Raw genomic sequence first — 17,160 nt, 5'->3', positions numbered from 1 at the left:
CAATAGCACCACTTAAATCATGCTAAAACACTTAGTCACAGTTTAAAATGTGCTTTGGGAAGGACATCTGTGTTTAAGGCTATTTTGTTTGGATTTAAAAAATTTAAAAAATTAATTTTAATTTCTAAACAGCAATGAGGCAGCTTTTCTTGTATATACAGGGGGGACTCAAAGGAAAAATGGCTCACAATGACTGCACTAGGCCACCAGGGGGAAAAGAGATGTATTTTTTTTCTTTTTTTCATATGATGTTTCTTTTTAACCCAGCAAGTAGAAAGAGAAATGTACATGAAAGACACAATCCTATCACGGCTGTTTTTTTCCTCTGATGATAACAGTCAGTTTTTACAGGTACAAGTCAAATCTTAAGTATGCTAAAGGAGAAACACCACATACAAGCAGTGCAGTTTTCATCTAAAAAAACAAAAAAAAAAAAACACAGTCAAGGCAGTTGAGTCGATTGTTTAATAGAGAGAAACCCATGCCTTAAAAATATACATTGTGTTCTTCACAGCAGTGTCTTCATATAAAGTCATTGATGTGTAAAACAGGGCTGAACAATCCTCTAACTTCCTTCACCACATTCAATGTTTCTTGGACTGTTTTAAGACATCAGAAATTACCAGAGAAATTCAATGACTGGTTATCTTTTTTCTTGATAAATAAATCACATGTTTTAGGACATAAAAATACACAAGCTATGCAAATACCTGAGAGCCCTCACATTAGAAAGTCCTAATCAATTTCAGGGATGATCGATCTGCACACGATTCTGAATGATTTCAATATTCAGTGCCAAAATATACACCTTTCATATATTATTTCTTAAAAAATACATTTCACCTAAACCCAGCCTTTTAACATTTTCTGTAAACATTTTTAAACTTAAAAAACACACAAAAGTTCACAAAACTATTTGCATTAATATTTCAGCAGAAAAATAGACATTAGGCAGACACATTTCCAAAATTTACAAAAAAAGCATCCCCGTAATGTGATACAACTGCTGTGAGTTAGATTTTCAAGTAAACTCCTCACTCATGAGGAGGGCAGACAGAAGACCTTTTTTAAGCTTGTTTTTGATCATATGGCTGCTTCATTAAAAGGAATTGTTCGCAAGTAAGGCTCTCCTTGTCACAATGTTGTTAAAAGCACAAGAAAATATAAGTCTGGGTCCCAAAGGTTTACCAAATATAACCTGGAGAATATCTGGAGACATAAAGTAAGATTTTAACTTGAATAATTTTGTGTACCTAATTCAACAAGTTTTGTTTCTAAAGTGGATTATAGATGAGGGTCATAATAACTCCTATTTGAATAAACTTAAAGGATCTGTAATTCTGACAGGACCTGCATCTTTACAGATAAGGCTTCAGATAACATATATGACTGCCTTTACAGAGGAATGTATAGAGAAGATATCACAGCTGTGAAGTGTAAACAATTTCTAGTGCCAACAGACAGTAAAATTTTATGATATCTGGGCACCAAGCACAATCAAATGAAGCAACATGTAAACGGAGTAAAAGCTGCCTTTTGATCACAAGGAGACATTAGAAATAGAAAATAAATGGGTGAAAACTTTGAGAATTCTTGTGCTAATTATATGAAACTTCCAGCTGTTTCAGACGGGGTGTTTGGTGCCTATTTTCATTTTGGTGTGCATGTTAACAAGTCAGAGCTTTCAGATCGCCTGATTGCATCTCACATCCAATATAAATGGGAAATAAATAAATGCAGTCATTTTTACCTTGTTTTATATGCATGTCCACATTACTGGAATATGTATCAGACATGATAAACAGCCCCGTTACACTTCTGGCTTGTGCTTTTCAAAATAAAACCCAGTTTGGTACGTCTGTGGAGAAATTTACCTTGTTTGAACAGAATGCTTTTATTCTGAAATTTCCCAGATCACTTAGGCCACTTGTGGGGAGATTTAGTGAGGTAAAGTGTTTAAAGAAAGACCGGGCTGTACAGCAGGGAGATGCAGATCTGGTTTGAAAGTCTAGACAGCACAAGCCAGAGTGGACACGCATCTCAACCGTCACACAACAAACACACACCCAGTCTGGAGCAGCCATTATAATGCAAAACTTGTCATAAGTACGGTTAACAGGATGTTCATCAGGATTGGAAAAGAAAGTCTTCTGGTCAAATTTGTCCTAAAAATAATACCTTTTCATCAAAGTTTGGTTTCCAGTTTATGTGTGGTTTAATCTGAAAACAACTCAACAAAATAAAAAACAACATAAAGTGCAGGGCCGGTCTTATCTGAGTCCTTTTACAGGTAGACAGTAGAGAGAAACCCATGAGCAGCGACTAGCATTTTGATGTTATCTGTTTTCCTTCAACATACAGTAAATAATAGACCAGAAAATGAAGGTGGAAACTGGCTTATCTCCATCTTAACAGCAACAATGTGTTTACATGAGTTTAACATGTTTTTAGACATGACTTGGAATGCTAAAGTTTCAGGCAGTGCCTTCAGAGGAGTACACACGTTCAAACGTAGCTGTGGTGACATTAGAGCAATGCAGGGAAAAAAAGGAGGCATGATAGAGTGAGAGTTCTTGTGTACATTGCTGTGGTGAACAGGAGGAAGTAAAAAAAATCTGGCTAAAAAAATTAGATGCTTAAAAATTAAAATGGCATGCTCAGCATAGACATCCAGCAGCTCGCCGACTTCCCTAATGCAGAAATTTGTAGCCCCACTCTGCTCAATTGTGACTGCCAAGGACAAAATTTTTCATGAAGAGCTTTATAAGCAGTTTGTGATGGTTTCTTTTCTCATCAAGGCATTTAAAATCAGATTAAGAAGGACTTAAATCCACCTATGTGCATATGCATTCACAAAGATATAAAAGCACCAACCATGAAGAGCCAGGCGGACCCCACAGACATGCTTGAAACAAACACAGATAACTAGCCCTAATCACAAAGTAAATTTAAACAAAAGTCCAAGTTTCATAGAGAAGAGATCCATGACTCTGATTATGTGACCAATGCCGTCATACCAAACCAGATTGTTCAAACACTTCTAGAACATTTGCTCAACTGCAGCTTATGCTACTTCATATTATCACTGTGCATGTCTGCCAGTATCAAACACTCATGCTTGAAGTGTAGGCATCTGTTATTCAAACTGCCAGAAACATGACCCCATGAATCACCAGGATCTGACAACTTATTCAGAGCAACAAGGGAAACAAAGGCATAGACAGTTATTTATGTGGACAATGCATTAACTCGGCAGCTTAGAGAAGAAATAACAAAGACGAGAGGAACACGGTCATCCATTGGTGACCTTTTTAAGATGACACGTCTGACAAAAACCATTAGGCTGGACTTTGTGTGCTTCCTTGTTTTCCTTTCATTGTGGTTTTGCTTCATGATCAATAGTTTTACCTTGTAAGTACAAAATAAAAAGCTCATAACTTTGAAGAGAAAAATTCCACTTTTTGTATGTCCTTAAACAGTTGGGTGAAACATTTGTGTGAGACTTTCTTAATAAAGGGCCTTCCTTTTACTAACTGAGATCACATAAACACAGATTATTCCATTTGTTTTTTTCTTTTTAAAATTTTGTTATGTAGCTGCCTGATGTTACAACTGTTTAAATCCTTATCTGCTCTCATTAATCTACACCCAGTGACCCACCATGACAACATGAAAACAGAACTTTAGAAAGGTTGTCAAATTCATGAAAAAAGTAAAAGAAATATCCCACTGACCAATGTATTCAGACCCTTTGCAATAACACTTGAACTTTAGCTAATGTCTCTCAATCTTTGCTGTGGTAAATTAAATTGATTGGACATGATTTGTAAAGGCACACACCTCTCTATAGAATGTCTCACAGCTGGCAATGCATATCAGAGGAAAAACCAAGCCAAGATGTCAGAGGAACTGCCTGCAGAGCTCAGAGACAGGATTGTTCCAAGGCACAAATCTGGGGGAGGCTACAAAAAATTCTGCTGTACTGAAGGTTAATAAGAGCCTCTATAATGGCCTCTATAATTCTCAAATGGGGGGAGTTTGACACAACCAGGACTCTTTCAGCTGGTCACCCAGCCAAACTGAGCAATCAGGGGGAATGGCCTTTGTAAGAGTGGTGACCAAGAACCCGATGGTCACTCTGACTAAGCTCCAGAGATCCTGTGTGAAGATGGGACAAAGTACCAGAAGGACAAACATCACTGTAGCCCCCCACTGATCTGGCCTATATAGCAGAGTGGATAGACAGAAGCCTCTCCTCAGTGCAAAACACATGAACGGCAGCTTGGAGTTTGCAACAAACTCCACATAAAAAGCCAAAAGAGTCAGAGAACTTGTGTCAATGTGATGTTTCAGTTTTTAATTAAAAAAAAAGTTTTTACTCCAAAAAATTCAACTTTCACTCAGTCATTATGGGGCACTGTGTGTAAACTGAGAAAAAAAGTAAATTTCAATGATTGTAGCATCAGGCTGTAATATACCAGACTGAAAAAGTGAAGGGGGTCTGAATATTATTTTATGTTTAATTTGACTTTTTTTTCAAATGACAAATGAATACTCAAGAAAACCACAAAAATGGCATTTCCCTTTTTTTCCTAGCAAAATAAAAGTTCAATGTGTTAGTACAGCTTAATCACTGAAGCATTAAAGATGACATTTTACTAAAGTGAGCTAGCTAATAATGAATTGTATGGCTGCATCATTTTTCCAAGAACAAATTATAGTTCAAAAATCTTTTTTTTAAACTAATTAATTAAAGCATATCACAGCTTTAACTAGAAGATATCTAATCTGACAAATACTACTGATATTTTTTAACAGTATTGGGGTAATATGTCACCACAAAAAAGAAAAAAAAATCTCTCATATCTACGCAGTTTCTTTTTTAATGAAAGCGCTCTATCTCTGTTATTAGGTTGAGTTTGAGATTATGTACACGAAGCTGTGGAATAACGACAGAATCTAAACATTAGGAAATGGTTTTTAAGTCACCAACATGCCTTCATCTGGACAATAAAACAAACATATTCAATGAGTGGCACAACCATGAGTAAACTAACTTGTTCATTTTTGAAGTTGCTATTAAATGACAGCAATACTATCAAGTATTGAGTTTTTTTAAATGTAACATTACCTTACAGAGGTTAAGAAGAGGTAGTTTTCTGAAGTTCACAGTAATCAATATTACTTTTGTAACTTTGGCTTCAGCTTCCACAATGTTGAAATTAAGTAAATAATAAAACTTACCAACGTATATATACATAATTTATGAGTAGCATCTCTTGTATTTGTCATCATTTTTGTGGAAAGAAAAGAATTATCCTGATAGCCATAATTAATGTGAGCTAAAAATAGTATTATGCATCAGTAGATGGATTTTGCTGTTGTTTTTGTCAGACCCCCCCCCCCCCCATTTTTGAAAAATACTCAATGTAGGGGTGGTTTTTGCCACTGATTGCCTGCAATGATTCTGCCAAGGGAAGGAAAAGGCATACATTAAAATATCAATCTCTGAATTATGTTGTATTCCAAAAGTTAAAAAAAGGATTATATAAATCAATGTTGTATTTGTTTTTACATCTGAATTGGAGAATCCATCTCTTTTAATCCAGTCCTCACCAAATGTTGTTGCTGTTGTACCTGTTGGTCAGGGTCAATAGTAAACATATTGGTTACCTCCCTTTTTATTCTTGACTTTGAATTTTATTGTGTCATTTGTGCCCTCTCTAGTTTAAATGATGCAGTTATACAAAGTTAAGCTAATACAGAAGTAAACATTTAAGATAGTAAAACTGTTCAAATCTATGAATATGCAAATAGACACAATTTGACAATCATCAAATCCAATCCAATCCAAAGTCCAAGTCCTTTGGGCACAAATTGCTTCCAGTTCAGAAACAATGACAATGTTCCCTAAAACCATTATTAAGAGGGAAATAATGATCATTATGGACCACAGCAATGTCACAACCAAAACAGACATGTGTAATATACCATGGTGGTGAGGCCAAACCAAAGATAAACTGCTATAATTTCACAAATGGTCCAATATTTGACAGAGAATGAAATAGTGACTGTCTGAATTATCACCACTGCCATGACTGTTAATCAGGACATTCTAGCTGACTGAATGAAAACATGCCAAACTTCATTTATGACAGTGAACCCAAAAGGCAGAGACACATTCTTGTGAATACATTTCTGAGTAAGAATTTGCTGTAAGAAAAACATGATGACAGAGCAAGCACAAAAGAAGACATTTTCATATAAGACTCACATAAAAACTAATCAAAGTCGTATAACAGCTGCTCTGGTTTACAATTCAAGAACATTTAAAAAGACAAAATAAACTTACCTTCCTGCTTCTGCATGAATTAAATATGTAGAAAATGTGTCTTTGGCCCGTACCTTCATATGATTGTTCAACTGTTCAGATTCACAACAAAGTAGCTTAAAAAGAAGTCTATGCTATGATTGTGCTACACTTTTCTAACAGTGCCATTCAGTTGTGCAGTCTCAGAGGTCTAGGAATGAGGATGGATCTCAGGCTATTGCTCCTTTACCTTCTTCACCTTTTCCTGAATTCCTTCCATCCTCTCACTGGAAAGTGTGTTCACCCCGGACTATGTGGGAGGAGAACTCATAGCGGTCTTTGCTGCGGTGACCACAAATGTTGCACTCCAGTGGATCTCTGTATCCGTGGCAACCCATGTGGATGGTGTACATGACATGATCCAGGAAGAGCACCCGACAGTGCTCGCATTGGAAGGCCCTTAACTCTTGGCCTTCCCGTCCAAACACCCTCACTCCTTCCTGTCCGACTGGCTTCTCTGTTGCCACTCGGATTATACTGGCTCCAATCCCTGCACCCCCTCTTGGTGATGCCTCCATTGCTCGCTCACCCGCAAAGACCACCGCTGGACTGGCTCGAGATCTGATGCCTTGAGGTGGTCCGTGATATCCCTGCCTTTCTTGAGGGCTACTGCGAGCTGAGTCAGCAGAGTCAAGTCCACTGTGGTTGGGAGATTCATCTTGCCCTGGTTGGTTGGGCTTACCCTGCCTGGTTAAAGCAGTGGGCCCATTTGTGGCAGGATGGCTAGAGAAGTCATGGGGCTGAGGTGGAAGTGTTTCACAGTTTCCTGGACGCTCTGCTCGTTGGCTCATGGGAAGGACATGGTGAAAGAGGGGATTGACCATTGGCACCACCTCAGCCATAGAGAGAGGGGGACCTGGATGATGTAGCATGGGCCTAAGTGTGTCTGATCCTAGGTATGTCATGGCGTTGCTGATGGCCTGGTCCATCATGTGGGGCGGCAACAGTTCAGCTTGCTTCTCGTACTTCATACCCATCTCATAGCCTAGCTCTGGGTAGCTGTAGCGTACCATTTTTTCACCTGCACCAAAAACAACAGCAGCACAAATGAGTGGAATTGATTTAACAATTCACTGGCAATTTTTGAAAGAACAAAACAAAACAAAAAAATACAGCAGGGTGGAGGAACAAGTCTTGCTCTTCTAAAGCGATGAGAACAAAAAAAATATGAACAGTTCTTAGTTTGGAATAGCACACAACAATACACTCTAACCTATCAAAGCAAAATCTTGTTGACATTTTGGGGCTTGTTTTTCATATTATGTACACTATGTTCAGCGTGTTTGAGTCTAATAGGGTGGAAAGCCCCATCCATCTTCAACTGCACTGTTTAACCCCTCCAGTGCAGGGATGCGGTGAGCTGTTTTCTCTCGATAAGAGAAATGGCAGCGTGTACAGGTGTACCTAACCACAAAGTCAAAAACATTTCCTTGCCTTCAGTAAACCACTTGCTCTTGCTTGCTCAGTTCTTTTTTTCTAATAATGTGGCAAATAAAACCTAATTTAGAAAACAATGAAAGTAAAATCAGAAGTAGACTGTAAATAACAAAAAACAGAGCCAAAAGGGGGATCATTCCAAACTTAACAGAGCCTACTTGGACTTAAAAGATGTTTTTTTTTTAACCCTGATCACAAAAATCCACAACAGTAGGACTCTAGTTGAGACATTAAACAAAGACACCATGAGGGGTCTTGAATATCAGTCCATTTGTATAGAACACAACAGAAAAAAAAGTCAGTCTTCAGTCTTTTCAATAATGCATTTCATTTGCATTAAGTTGGGCTGGGCATCAAGTTGTAGCAAGGGGACTCTCCATGTTGACTAAAGTAGAGAAAAGGGTTTGGCCATGTTTAAATACCTACCCACAAATTTCTGAGGTGTGGTGCTCTTTCTCTTTCCCACATTGTTGTTTATTCTCTCAATAACAGGAGGTCGATCAAAGGTACCAATGTTGTTGGACTCTGCTATGGGCCTTGGCTCTTTGGGACCCTCACCTAGACAAGTAAAAAAGGTGAAGTGGTAAGACATGTATATATATGAACAGAACATAAGTAAAGTTGTGTTGGGTAGATTTTTTCTTTGTTGCCAAATCAGGCACTTAAATGTCAGCACCTGGGGGCACCAGAGGCTCAAAATGAGAGTTGATAGCAACAGCAGAATAAGCTTTTTGGCACTGGCAAAGAAGATCTGGCACATATCTCACGGGTGCAACCCACATACTCAGCTCTGCTGCTCATCCCACAAATGCATGCTCCTCACAAATGCAGCAAACTATGTAAAACATATCGTCACATATGGCTTTTTAAATGTATTTTTACTTAAACTTTTTACCTGTGAAGGGGCTGTTGTTGGTGGTCGGATCCAAGCCAATTCCCTGCAGGTAACTATGGCAACGCTCTTTGTGTTCCTCCAAAGAAGTTCGCTGTTTGTAGCTTCGTCCACAGTAGTTACACTTATGTGGTTTGCCAACTGAAAAATTAAGACAATAAATGAGAGCATATTAATTTCATTCACAGACAGACAGAGTGGGTGGTGTCTGATGTGAAAACGCAACCTGCTGCAGTGCTTAGTAGTAAATACTGTGAGGAGTCTGTAGTAGAAACAAACCGGCCTCTGAGATCATGGATGTTCCACAACTAGTGTTATGACTCCGGACATGTAAAGGTAGCTTGTGGGCGACAAAATGTTGCACAATGAAGTCTGAATTCCACAATGCCTTGGTGTCTGAAACAAACTTCCACTGCTGTGGTGCAGCATGAGTGCATGGTGCAGTTTATCATGCATCCCATGGTGACGGTAGGAAACTTACTCCAGTACTAAACTGTGATGGAGGTGGAGTATGATTCATTGTGCCATTTCTTTTATGTTTGGTTCCTTCCTACAGCAACACGTGGACAAATGAAGACACATCCTTTACATTTTTCCTTGTGAAGTCCACATATCTTTCCATCTAGCATACTTGTGCACTTAAACTGAATTTTATTAATCATAAAAGTAAAATGGTTCTTAAATGATTTAACTTTAAAAGGAAAATTCCCTTGACTTCTTACAAGCGACTGTAATGACACATATTGTCATAAAAAACTGAGCAAGTTAGATTTACACATAGCTCTAGTGGCTGATAAAAGCCACAAACTTTAAAGGTCACTCATGTCACCACTTTTCTAGAATGACACTAAATGAGCTTAAATGAAAATTTCATCACAAAACACTGAATTAAAGTGAAAATACTACACAGAAAGGCCCTGCCAGGTAAAAAGGTCTGACAGAGTATTCTGAAAACGAACGTAATGACTCATAAAGGGAGTCGGTGAGTAAACTGGAGGCCACACAAGCCCACCTATGTGACCCAGACAGCAGCATTAGCAGCGTGATGTAGTAAGACATTCATTGCTATAATGGTGACAGCTATTTCTAGAAGCTGTGTGCAGATGATCCTATGCTTCTGTCAGTGTGAGAACAGAGAAATCATGTTTCAGTCTGATGCAAAGGCTGTAACACACACACTCGCACACACACACACACACATAGGTTACAATTCACACGTGAACATAAGTACTTTTCCTCCACAGAAAAGGATGTTGGGTTTTTACTTTTTTCAACCCCCTTATATGTTCCTCTTAACAGCGGTTCTCAACTGGTCTATTCTCAACACCCACCATCCCCTCCTTAATGAGAAATGTGACCCAGTTTTTTTGTTTTATTACTTTCAACTTCTCAGGTTTATTTAATGGAAAATGTTGCAGTTTGGGCCTTAGATTGAACAAAACATCTGATTTAATAAAGAGATAAACAGACAGGTTTAAAAAGAACATTATTGCTCTGGAAAGACATGCATGCACTCCCGCATTTTTACCTTCTAATACCTTTTATTGGGGTGTGATGCGATCTTGTGCCAAGAGATTTTGCGAGACTAAAACGTCACAAGGTTTTTCATCGCAGTGAAAAATGTCTTGTGAGACCTACAGGTCGGACTTCATCTGCAACTGATCTATGTTCTGCATTACTTCCATAATTTCCCTCCTCTCCTACTGCTGCTTCAATCACATAAAAGATCACATAAAATGAGCAAAAAACTACTTTAGACAAAAATATCTTGTATTATATAGCAAGTGTTTTATTGACAAGCAGATTTCTCTAGGTGTTTGGTTTTTATCCCTGATAAAAGCTAAGAAATTGTTACAACTGATGTAGTTTATAAAAACGTTTTGTGAAAAAATGCTTTTTAAAAATACAAAGATTGTTCAGAGTTGTCAAACTGCTTCTATTATCTTTGTTTTCGTTGGAACCGTAGCAATAGGAAGTGAATAGGGATGTGACACACTATTTGTTATGAAGGTTTTTTTTTAATACATGTTTGAGTCATAGACAAAACAAGCTATATGTAAGCAGTGATGATTAGTAAATGATGACAAACACTTCAAACTTTTCAAAATTTACGTACAATCATTGCATTTTAGGTCTTTCGCTTGATTTAAAGAAACATTTTCTAGTCATTTATTATATTATCAAAGTTTATAAAAAACAACGTAAAATCTCATCTCGCCTTGTCTCGTCTCATGAGCAGAGTCTCACACCCCAATCTTCCAAAAACCTTCTTGCAGCCCCATATTATGCAAAATACTCTTTTTTAGGCCTTTCTAGCAAAAATATGTGCCCCTGGATGTCCACAATCCCCCCAAGTCTCAGAACCCTCCCTCCTTTATCTACCTTTAAGAAAATGTCCCTGCCTGGAAGAAAGTTCTGCCCTCCTCTCCTGATCCTCCTCTTAGCTGCCAGCTGAGAGCATGAATCTGAATATAAGGGTGCAACAAGCTTGATGCTATGAAGGAGGAGGCTGGGGTGGAGGAGGCTGAAGTTTTTCCAGCAGCAGCACGATGCATCAGCAAAGATTAGTGAGACGTACGTCATATTTAAATCACCGCTGTGTTTAGAGAAGAGCTGTGATTGGTTGTGGGAGCTGGGAGGTGATAATTAGGGTCAGCTGGCTGTCAGCTGATCATGGCTGGGCATATGACTGCCATATCCTGAATGAACTAAGGCTAGGTTTCATATATTGTTACCAAAAAAATTGATAAAGTATCCTAATTTCTTTATCATGGGAAAATAGAGTACATAAGATATATCCATGTGTGTCTGCATAGGACTTCCATACATGAGACTTTTTGTCACACAGTCATGACCCAATTTTGGGTCCCAACCCACCAACTGTGATCCACTGCTATAAAAGACAAACAAAATATGATCAATTTGTGACACAGTGATATTATTAGTCATGCTAACCATGTCATACATCAATGGGAACCTCACTTCAGTGAATCATGAGCAATGATAATAGGATTTATGCTGCAAATGTTAATGAGCATTCTTGTGGTCTATGAATGGCATTGTATAAGCAGAACAGAAAACCAGGCTTCATTAGTATTTGTTTCTTGGTATGAGCAAACTCAGGAAAGTGGTGGTGAAAGGTTTCAGTATTGTCTAAGCAAATCTGAGAGGATTTGCAGGGTCATTACAGTCATTTAAATTTGGGTAGAAAAGGCCTAAATTCTCTGTTGTAAGCATCATGTAAATGATCATCTTTGCTGTTGTACTGGGAACACTGCGGTCGGCAGTGTTCGATCAATACTCACTCTCTTGTTCTTAATAACTCACATCTACACACTTTCACGCTCAGACTCACAACATAGACTTCATTACTTTTTTCATATTTATATAACCGCCCACACACAGCCTTGTACAGATGTTGGATGGACCTGATGAATCCACCTCTCAGCTGCTATTCTTATTCATGCAAATGATCCACACAGCACACTAAGACTCACTTGAATGACTCCATTTGGCTAATAAAAAAGGAACCTGTTGAAATTTACACTGTTTGCCTTTAAACAATGTGAAATCCTTGGCCTCTCAGGTGTTTTATTCACTGCATTTTCTTCCTCTAATCAATGGATAAATTCAGTGTCAAACATGTAATCCTCCTCAGACACTACTGGTTCCACCATTCTCTCTGATTTCTCACTCTGATTTTCATTTGTCTTCTCGCATCTCTCTTTATTACTCATTTGTTAACATATTTTCTCCAGAAAGAGCAGCAGACCAGACTTAGAACTCCTAAAAACACAGCGCAGCGATTCCCTGCATTAGTGTAGAGTAAGCGTAATGAAAAACACACTACACCACTACGTAAAAAAGAGAACTGAGTATGAGTAACTCTTGTGGGGGCATCACAGGCAGAAATGACAGTATTGTCTGACCTTGATTTCAGAGGAGCAGATGAGGGGAGAGCACATAGTTTCTGTTAGGAAAGTGGGTGAGAGAGAAAGCCAGCACTCTCTGTGTGTCTCTAAACAGACAGACAGTTTCCTCCTTCGCGATTGTAGCAACTTAGGAACAGCGAGTCCTTGGGTCCTCACCACAAAGCTCTCACAGCGCTGCCTATATCATGCAAGAAAAAACCATCACAGCTTCTGTCGTGTACCAATGGGAGACAGAGAGTCGGCAGCTAGCATGCATGTGTAGCTGTGGTAGTTTACTGGTTATCAAGTGGACACAAAAATCACATAACATATCTGAGGGAAACTATTCATGGATATTATTTTTAAGATATGTAGAACATGCAGATTATTTTTATTAATTATCATGTTTTTTAAAAACTGTTATGTTTCAAATCGTATGTACATGATGGGGAAAAAGCATTCCCCCTCCCTCCTAATTAATTATTTTTTGCATATTTGTCACACTTAAAAGTTTCAGATCAACAAACACATTTTAAAATTAGACAAAGATAACCAGAGTAAATCCAACTTTTTTTCAGTGAGGATTTCATTTATTAAGGGGAAAAGTCATCCAATCCTACCTGAACCTAACCTTGTAAAGCAGATGGATACGCCCATTTCCATGTTTCTCAATGGCGAATCCATCTTGCAAAGCTCCCATCTTAACCGTTTGGTCCCGGTTAGAAAGTGACAGGACCAATCAGCTACAAGGGGCAGTACTTTCAGGCACAGCGGAGTTGTGACGTAAGCAAGCAGCAGCAAGAGCTGGTGCAGTTATGGAGGAAGAGATTAGCGTGGATGCTGCTAAAGCACCATTTTTATCAGAACTTGACGGCATTCGTTAAAAGAAGAACAAAGAACAGCAGTGTGTTGTTTTCTTTTAAAAAACGACAAAAGTTGCTTGCTAGCAGCTTCGTCACATGCTTTGTTGCTCTGATTGGCCCGTAGAGATGTGACTGACAGAATGTTCACCCAATCACACTCCGAAGATTTTTCAAAGCCTCTGCCTTTTCTCAAACGTTTCCTATTGAAGCTTTCCCAGGTGTGTCAGGTTAACCTGAACCTATATGAAAAAGTAATTAACTGTGATTTACCACATTTTTTTTTCTTTTTTTGCATTTACTATGGTTATCTTTTCTAATATCTAAATATGTTTGATGGTCTGAAACATTTAAGTGTGGCAAATGTGCAAAGAAATAAAGAAATGTGTTGTACAACACTGTACAACATAGATTGCTTTTTTTTTCTTCATTAATAATATCATACTACTCCTCCCTCAGCACCCAGTCAGACTCAAAAAGAGGCGGGACTTATGAAACCAGCTTTATAGCAATGGCATAGGAAAAACTGTTCTGACTCATCTTTTCAAGGGTAAAGTTTCGAGATTTATAGCAGCTGCAAATGACATGAGAGGATTCAGTTACAAAGTTTCATATTTTCTTGGTCAAAATCCTTAAGTGTTAGAAAATTCTATGTGCACTGAAATATATAAAACCAATGTTTTGGATACTACAAACAGTGTTGGGGTGAAGCATTATAAAGTAATCCATTCGAGTACTCTAATTACTTTTTTGTTGTAACAAGCAACACAATAAATTAATATTTGCAGTTCAAGTAATCCATGATTTGTTGTATTTTTCATAAAAGTGAACCACTATTGAAAAAACAGCCCTTTTTTCAGATGTTTATTGCTGTCACACAAAAAAGAAATGAGGTGAAAGGTCTCCAAAGTATCAGCACTGATTTTGGTTTTCTCCTACCTGTTGGCTGCACACCAGCGCAAGCTAAACACAGCTATGTCAGCGCATGCATGTCGCTAGCTTATTTATCCAGTTAGATGTCAGAGAGAATGGCATTACAGAGGAATTATCATCTGCATGATTTAATTTTGGATGAGAAAAACAGTAACAACATCTTGGTGAGTTTACAAACTTATGTTGTTTTATTTTCATTGAGACCGCTGTGCAGCTGTTCCAGAGATGCAACAAGTATTACGCACAGCCTGTGCTTAATATTTCTTACCTCAGCCAAGGCTGAGGTCAGATTTTGAGCAAATCAAAGAGCTTTAAAGGTGCAGGCTGTAATATTTAGCTGAGTAGAGGCATTAACAATCATCTCTGTCTTTTTTATGATACATTTTTATTACTCCTCATAGTAGCTTTACAGCACATTTCGAATTATTATGCAAAATATGTTTTTCTCTTATTTTCCTAAACATGAATGCAAATGACAGAATATTTGTCAAGTCATCAGCCATTAGAGCATAATTCAAACATTTTTGAACAAACTTCATAATGATAACCATTATTTAAAAAAAAATAAAAACCTCAAAATGCACTGTTCCACATTATTATGCACAACAGAGTTTTAAAACTTTTTATAAGTTGTAAAGAACTGAAAACTGCCATTTGTTGTATTTGCAGAACTAGGAGGTCATATTTACTGAAATCAAAGTTATTTCAATCAAAAACATCTTAACAGGCCAAGTTCCACGTTAACATAGGAGCCCTTCTTTGATATCACCTTCACTATTCTTGCATCCATTGAACTTGTGAGTTTTTGGTGTGTTTCTGCTGGAATTTCTTTGCAGGATGCTAGAATAACCTTCCAGAGCTACGGTTTTGATGTGAACTCCCTCCCACCCTCATAGATCTTTAGCTTGAGGATGCTCCAAAGGTTCTCAGTAGGGTTGAGGTCAGGGGAGGATGGGGCTACACCATGAGTTTCTCTCCTTTTATGCCCATAGCAACCAATGGCACAGAGGAATTCTTTGCAGCATGAAATGGTGCATTGTCATGCACGAAGATAATTTTGCTACAGAAGGCATTGCTCTTCTTTTTGTACCATGGGAAGAAAGTGGTCAGTCAGAAACTCTATATACTTTGCCAAAGTCATTTTCACACCCTCAGGGACCCTAAAGGGGCCTACCAGCTCTCTCCTCATGATTCCGGCCCAGAACATGACTCCGCCCCCTCCTTGCTAACATCACAGCCCTGTTGGGGACATGGTGGCCATCCACTACTCCTCCATCTGGACCATCCAGGGTTGCACGGCACTCATTAGTAAACAAGACTGTTTGAAAATTAGTCTTCATGTCTTCCTGGGCCCACTGCAACCATTCCTGCTTGTGAGCGCTGGATCAGGCGGCCGAATAGTAGGTTTATACATGACTGCAAGCCTCTGGAGGATCCTACACCTTGAGGTTGGTGGGACCCCAGATGCACCAGCAGCTTAAAATACCTGTTTGCTGCTTTAAAATGGCATCTTAGCATCTGCTCTCTTAATCAGATAAATTTGTCCAGCAGAAACCTTCCTCATTATGCCTTTATCTGCATGAACTTGTCTGTGCTCTGAATCAGCCACAGATTTCTTCACAGTACAATGATCATGCTTATTTTTTCCTGAAATATCTAATGTTTTCATTCCTTGTCCAAGGCATTACACTATTTGACACTTTTCAGCAGCAGAGAGATCCTTTTTCTTTCCCATATTGCTGAAACCTGTGGCCTGCTTAATAATGTGGAACGTCCTTCAATAGTTTTCCTTTAATTGGGCTCACCTGGCAAACTAATTATCACAGGTGTCTGAGATTGATCTCAGTGATCCAAAGAGCCCCGAGACACAATACCATCCATGAGTTTAATTGAAAAACAAAAATTAGAATGTTTATGACACTATAATCCAATTTGCATAATAATTTGGAATGTGGTATAAATACAGATCTCTTCTTTTTTCTGTGATTGACGGTAAACAAAATCAATCCCAGAATCAGAGTATTGCCGGTTTATTTTATCTTCGTGTCTGAATGTCTTCAGATGTGTCATCTTGTCTTCAGGGAAACAGAAGAGCATGAGAAAAAGGGAACTGAAAGTGGAGTCCTACCAGCATGAGTCCTCAGATGTCCGGTCAGAGCATCACGCCGCCGGCAGGCGTAGCTGCAGAAGGGGCATTTGAAGGGTTTTTCACCTGTGTGCAGCTTGATATGTCGAAGCAGGTTTCCCTTCTGGGTGAACGAGACACCACACTGGTTGCACTGGAACGGCCTGTCACCTGATAGAGGCACAGGAAGTCAATACCACACTCACTGTGGAAGACATTTTTAGAAAGCATCAACAACCCCAAGACTTTTTTTGTCTCAAGCTGAACCCATTTACCTTTTTGTTTTTGTTCCTGGGAACAGAGTCTGTTGTCCCTTATACAGAAACCACAGACATATGCTTTCAAAAGTATGGTTTAACACTGGATAACACAGTTCTCCACTGGGGCTTCTAATACTGTTAAATGAAAATAATGATTGATTGAAAAAATATATTTTTTCAAGATGTGTTTTTTTTTGTTGTTGTTGTTGCATTATAACATGAATTTTGAACATTAAGAAATTAAAAAAAACTTAAAGCTCCTGTGAGGAACTTCGGGTGGCTTCAGCATTGCGTCTCATCTCTGCTGATTTAGTCCTCTGTGTGTTTAAGTAGTTTTTATGAAGAAAATCATATCTCATCCTGCTTTCTCTT

The 17,160-nt window shown here is 38.4% G+C and overlaps 1 protein-coding gene across 5 annotated transcripts in view; it reads right to left on the bottom strand.

Annotated features, from left to right (window-relative positions):
* Nucleotides 1-461: 461 nt before the first annotated feature.
* The window catches only part of ikzf2 (IKAROS family zinc finger 2), a 40,338-nt gene continuing 23,639 nt past the window's right edge, over nt 462-17,160 (bottom strand). For all 5 annotated transcript variants that reach the window (XM_041807602.1, XM_041807606.1, XM_041807603.1 and 2 more), the window contains 4 exons: nt 16,532-16,699; nt 8,703-8,840; nt 8,234-8,365; nt 462-7,391 (listed from right to left, as the gene is read on the bottom strand). In XM_041807602.1, the coding sequence (XP_041663536.1) occupies nt 6,595-7,391; nt 8,234-8,365; nt 8,703-8,840; nt 16,532-16,699 (1,235 nt within the window). In that variant the 3' untranslated portion in view covers nt 462-6,594. The remainder of the gene's footprint in view (nt 7,392-8,233; nt 8,366-8,702; nt 8,841-16,531; nt 16,700-17,160) is intronic.

This window comes from Cheilinus undulatus, linkage group 15 (genome assembly GCF_018320785.1).
Source record: "Cheilinus undulatus linkage group 15, ASM1832078v1, whole genome shotgun sequence".
Lineage (NCBI taxonomy): Eukaryota > Metazoa > Chordata > Actinopteri > Labriformes > Labridae > Cheilinus > Cheilinus undulatus.
Note: the sequence above shows the minus strand (reverse complement) of the source record. Positions and strands in the feature narration are given on the sequence as shown.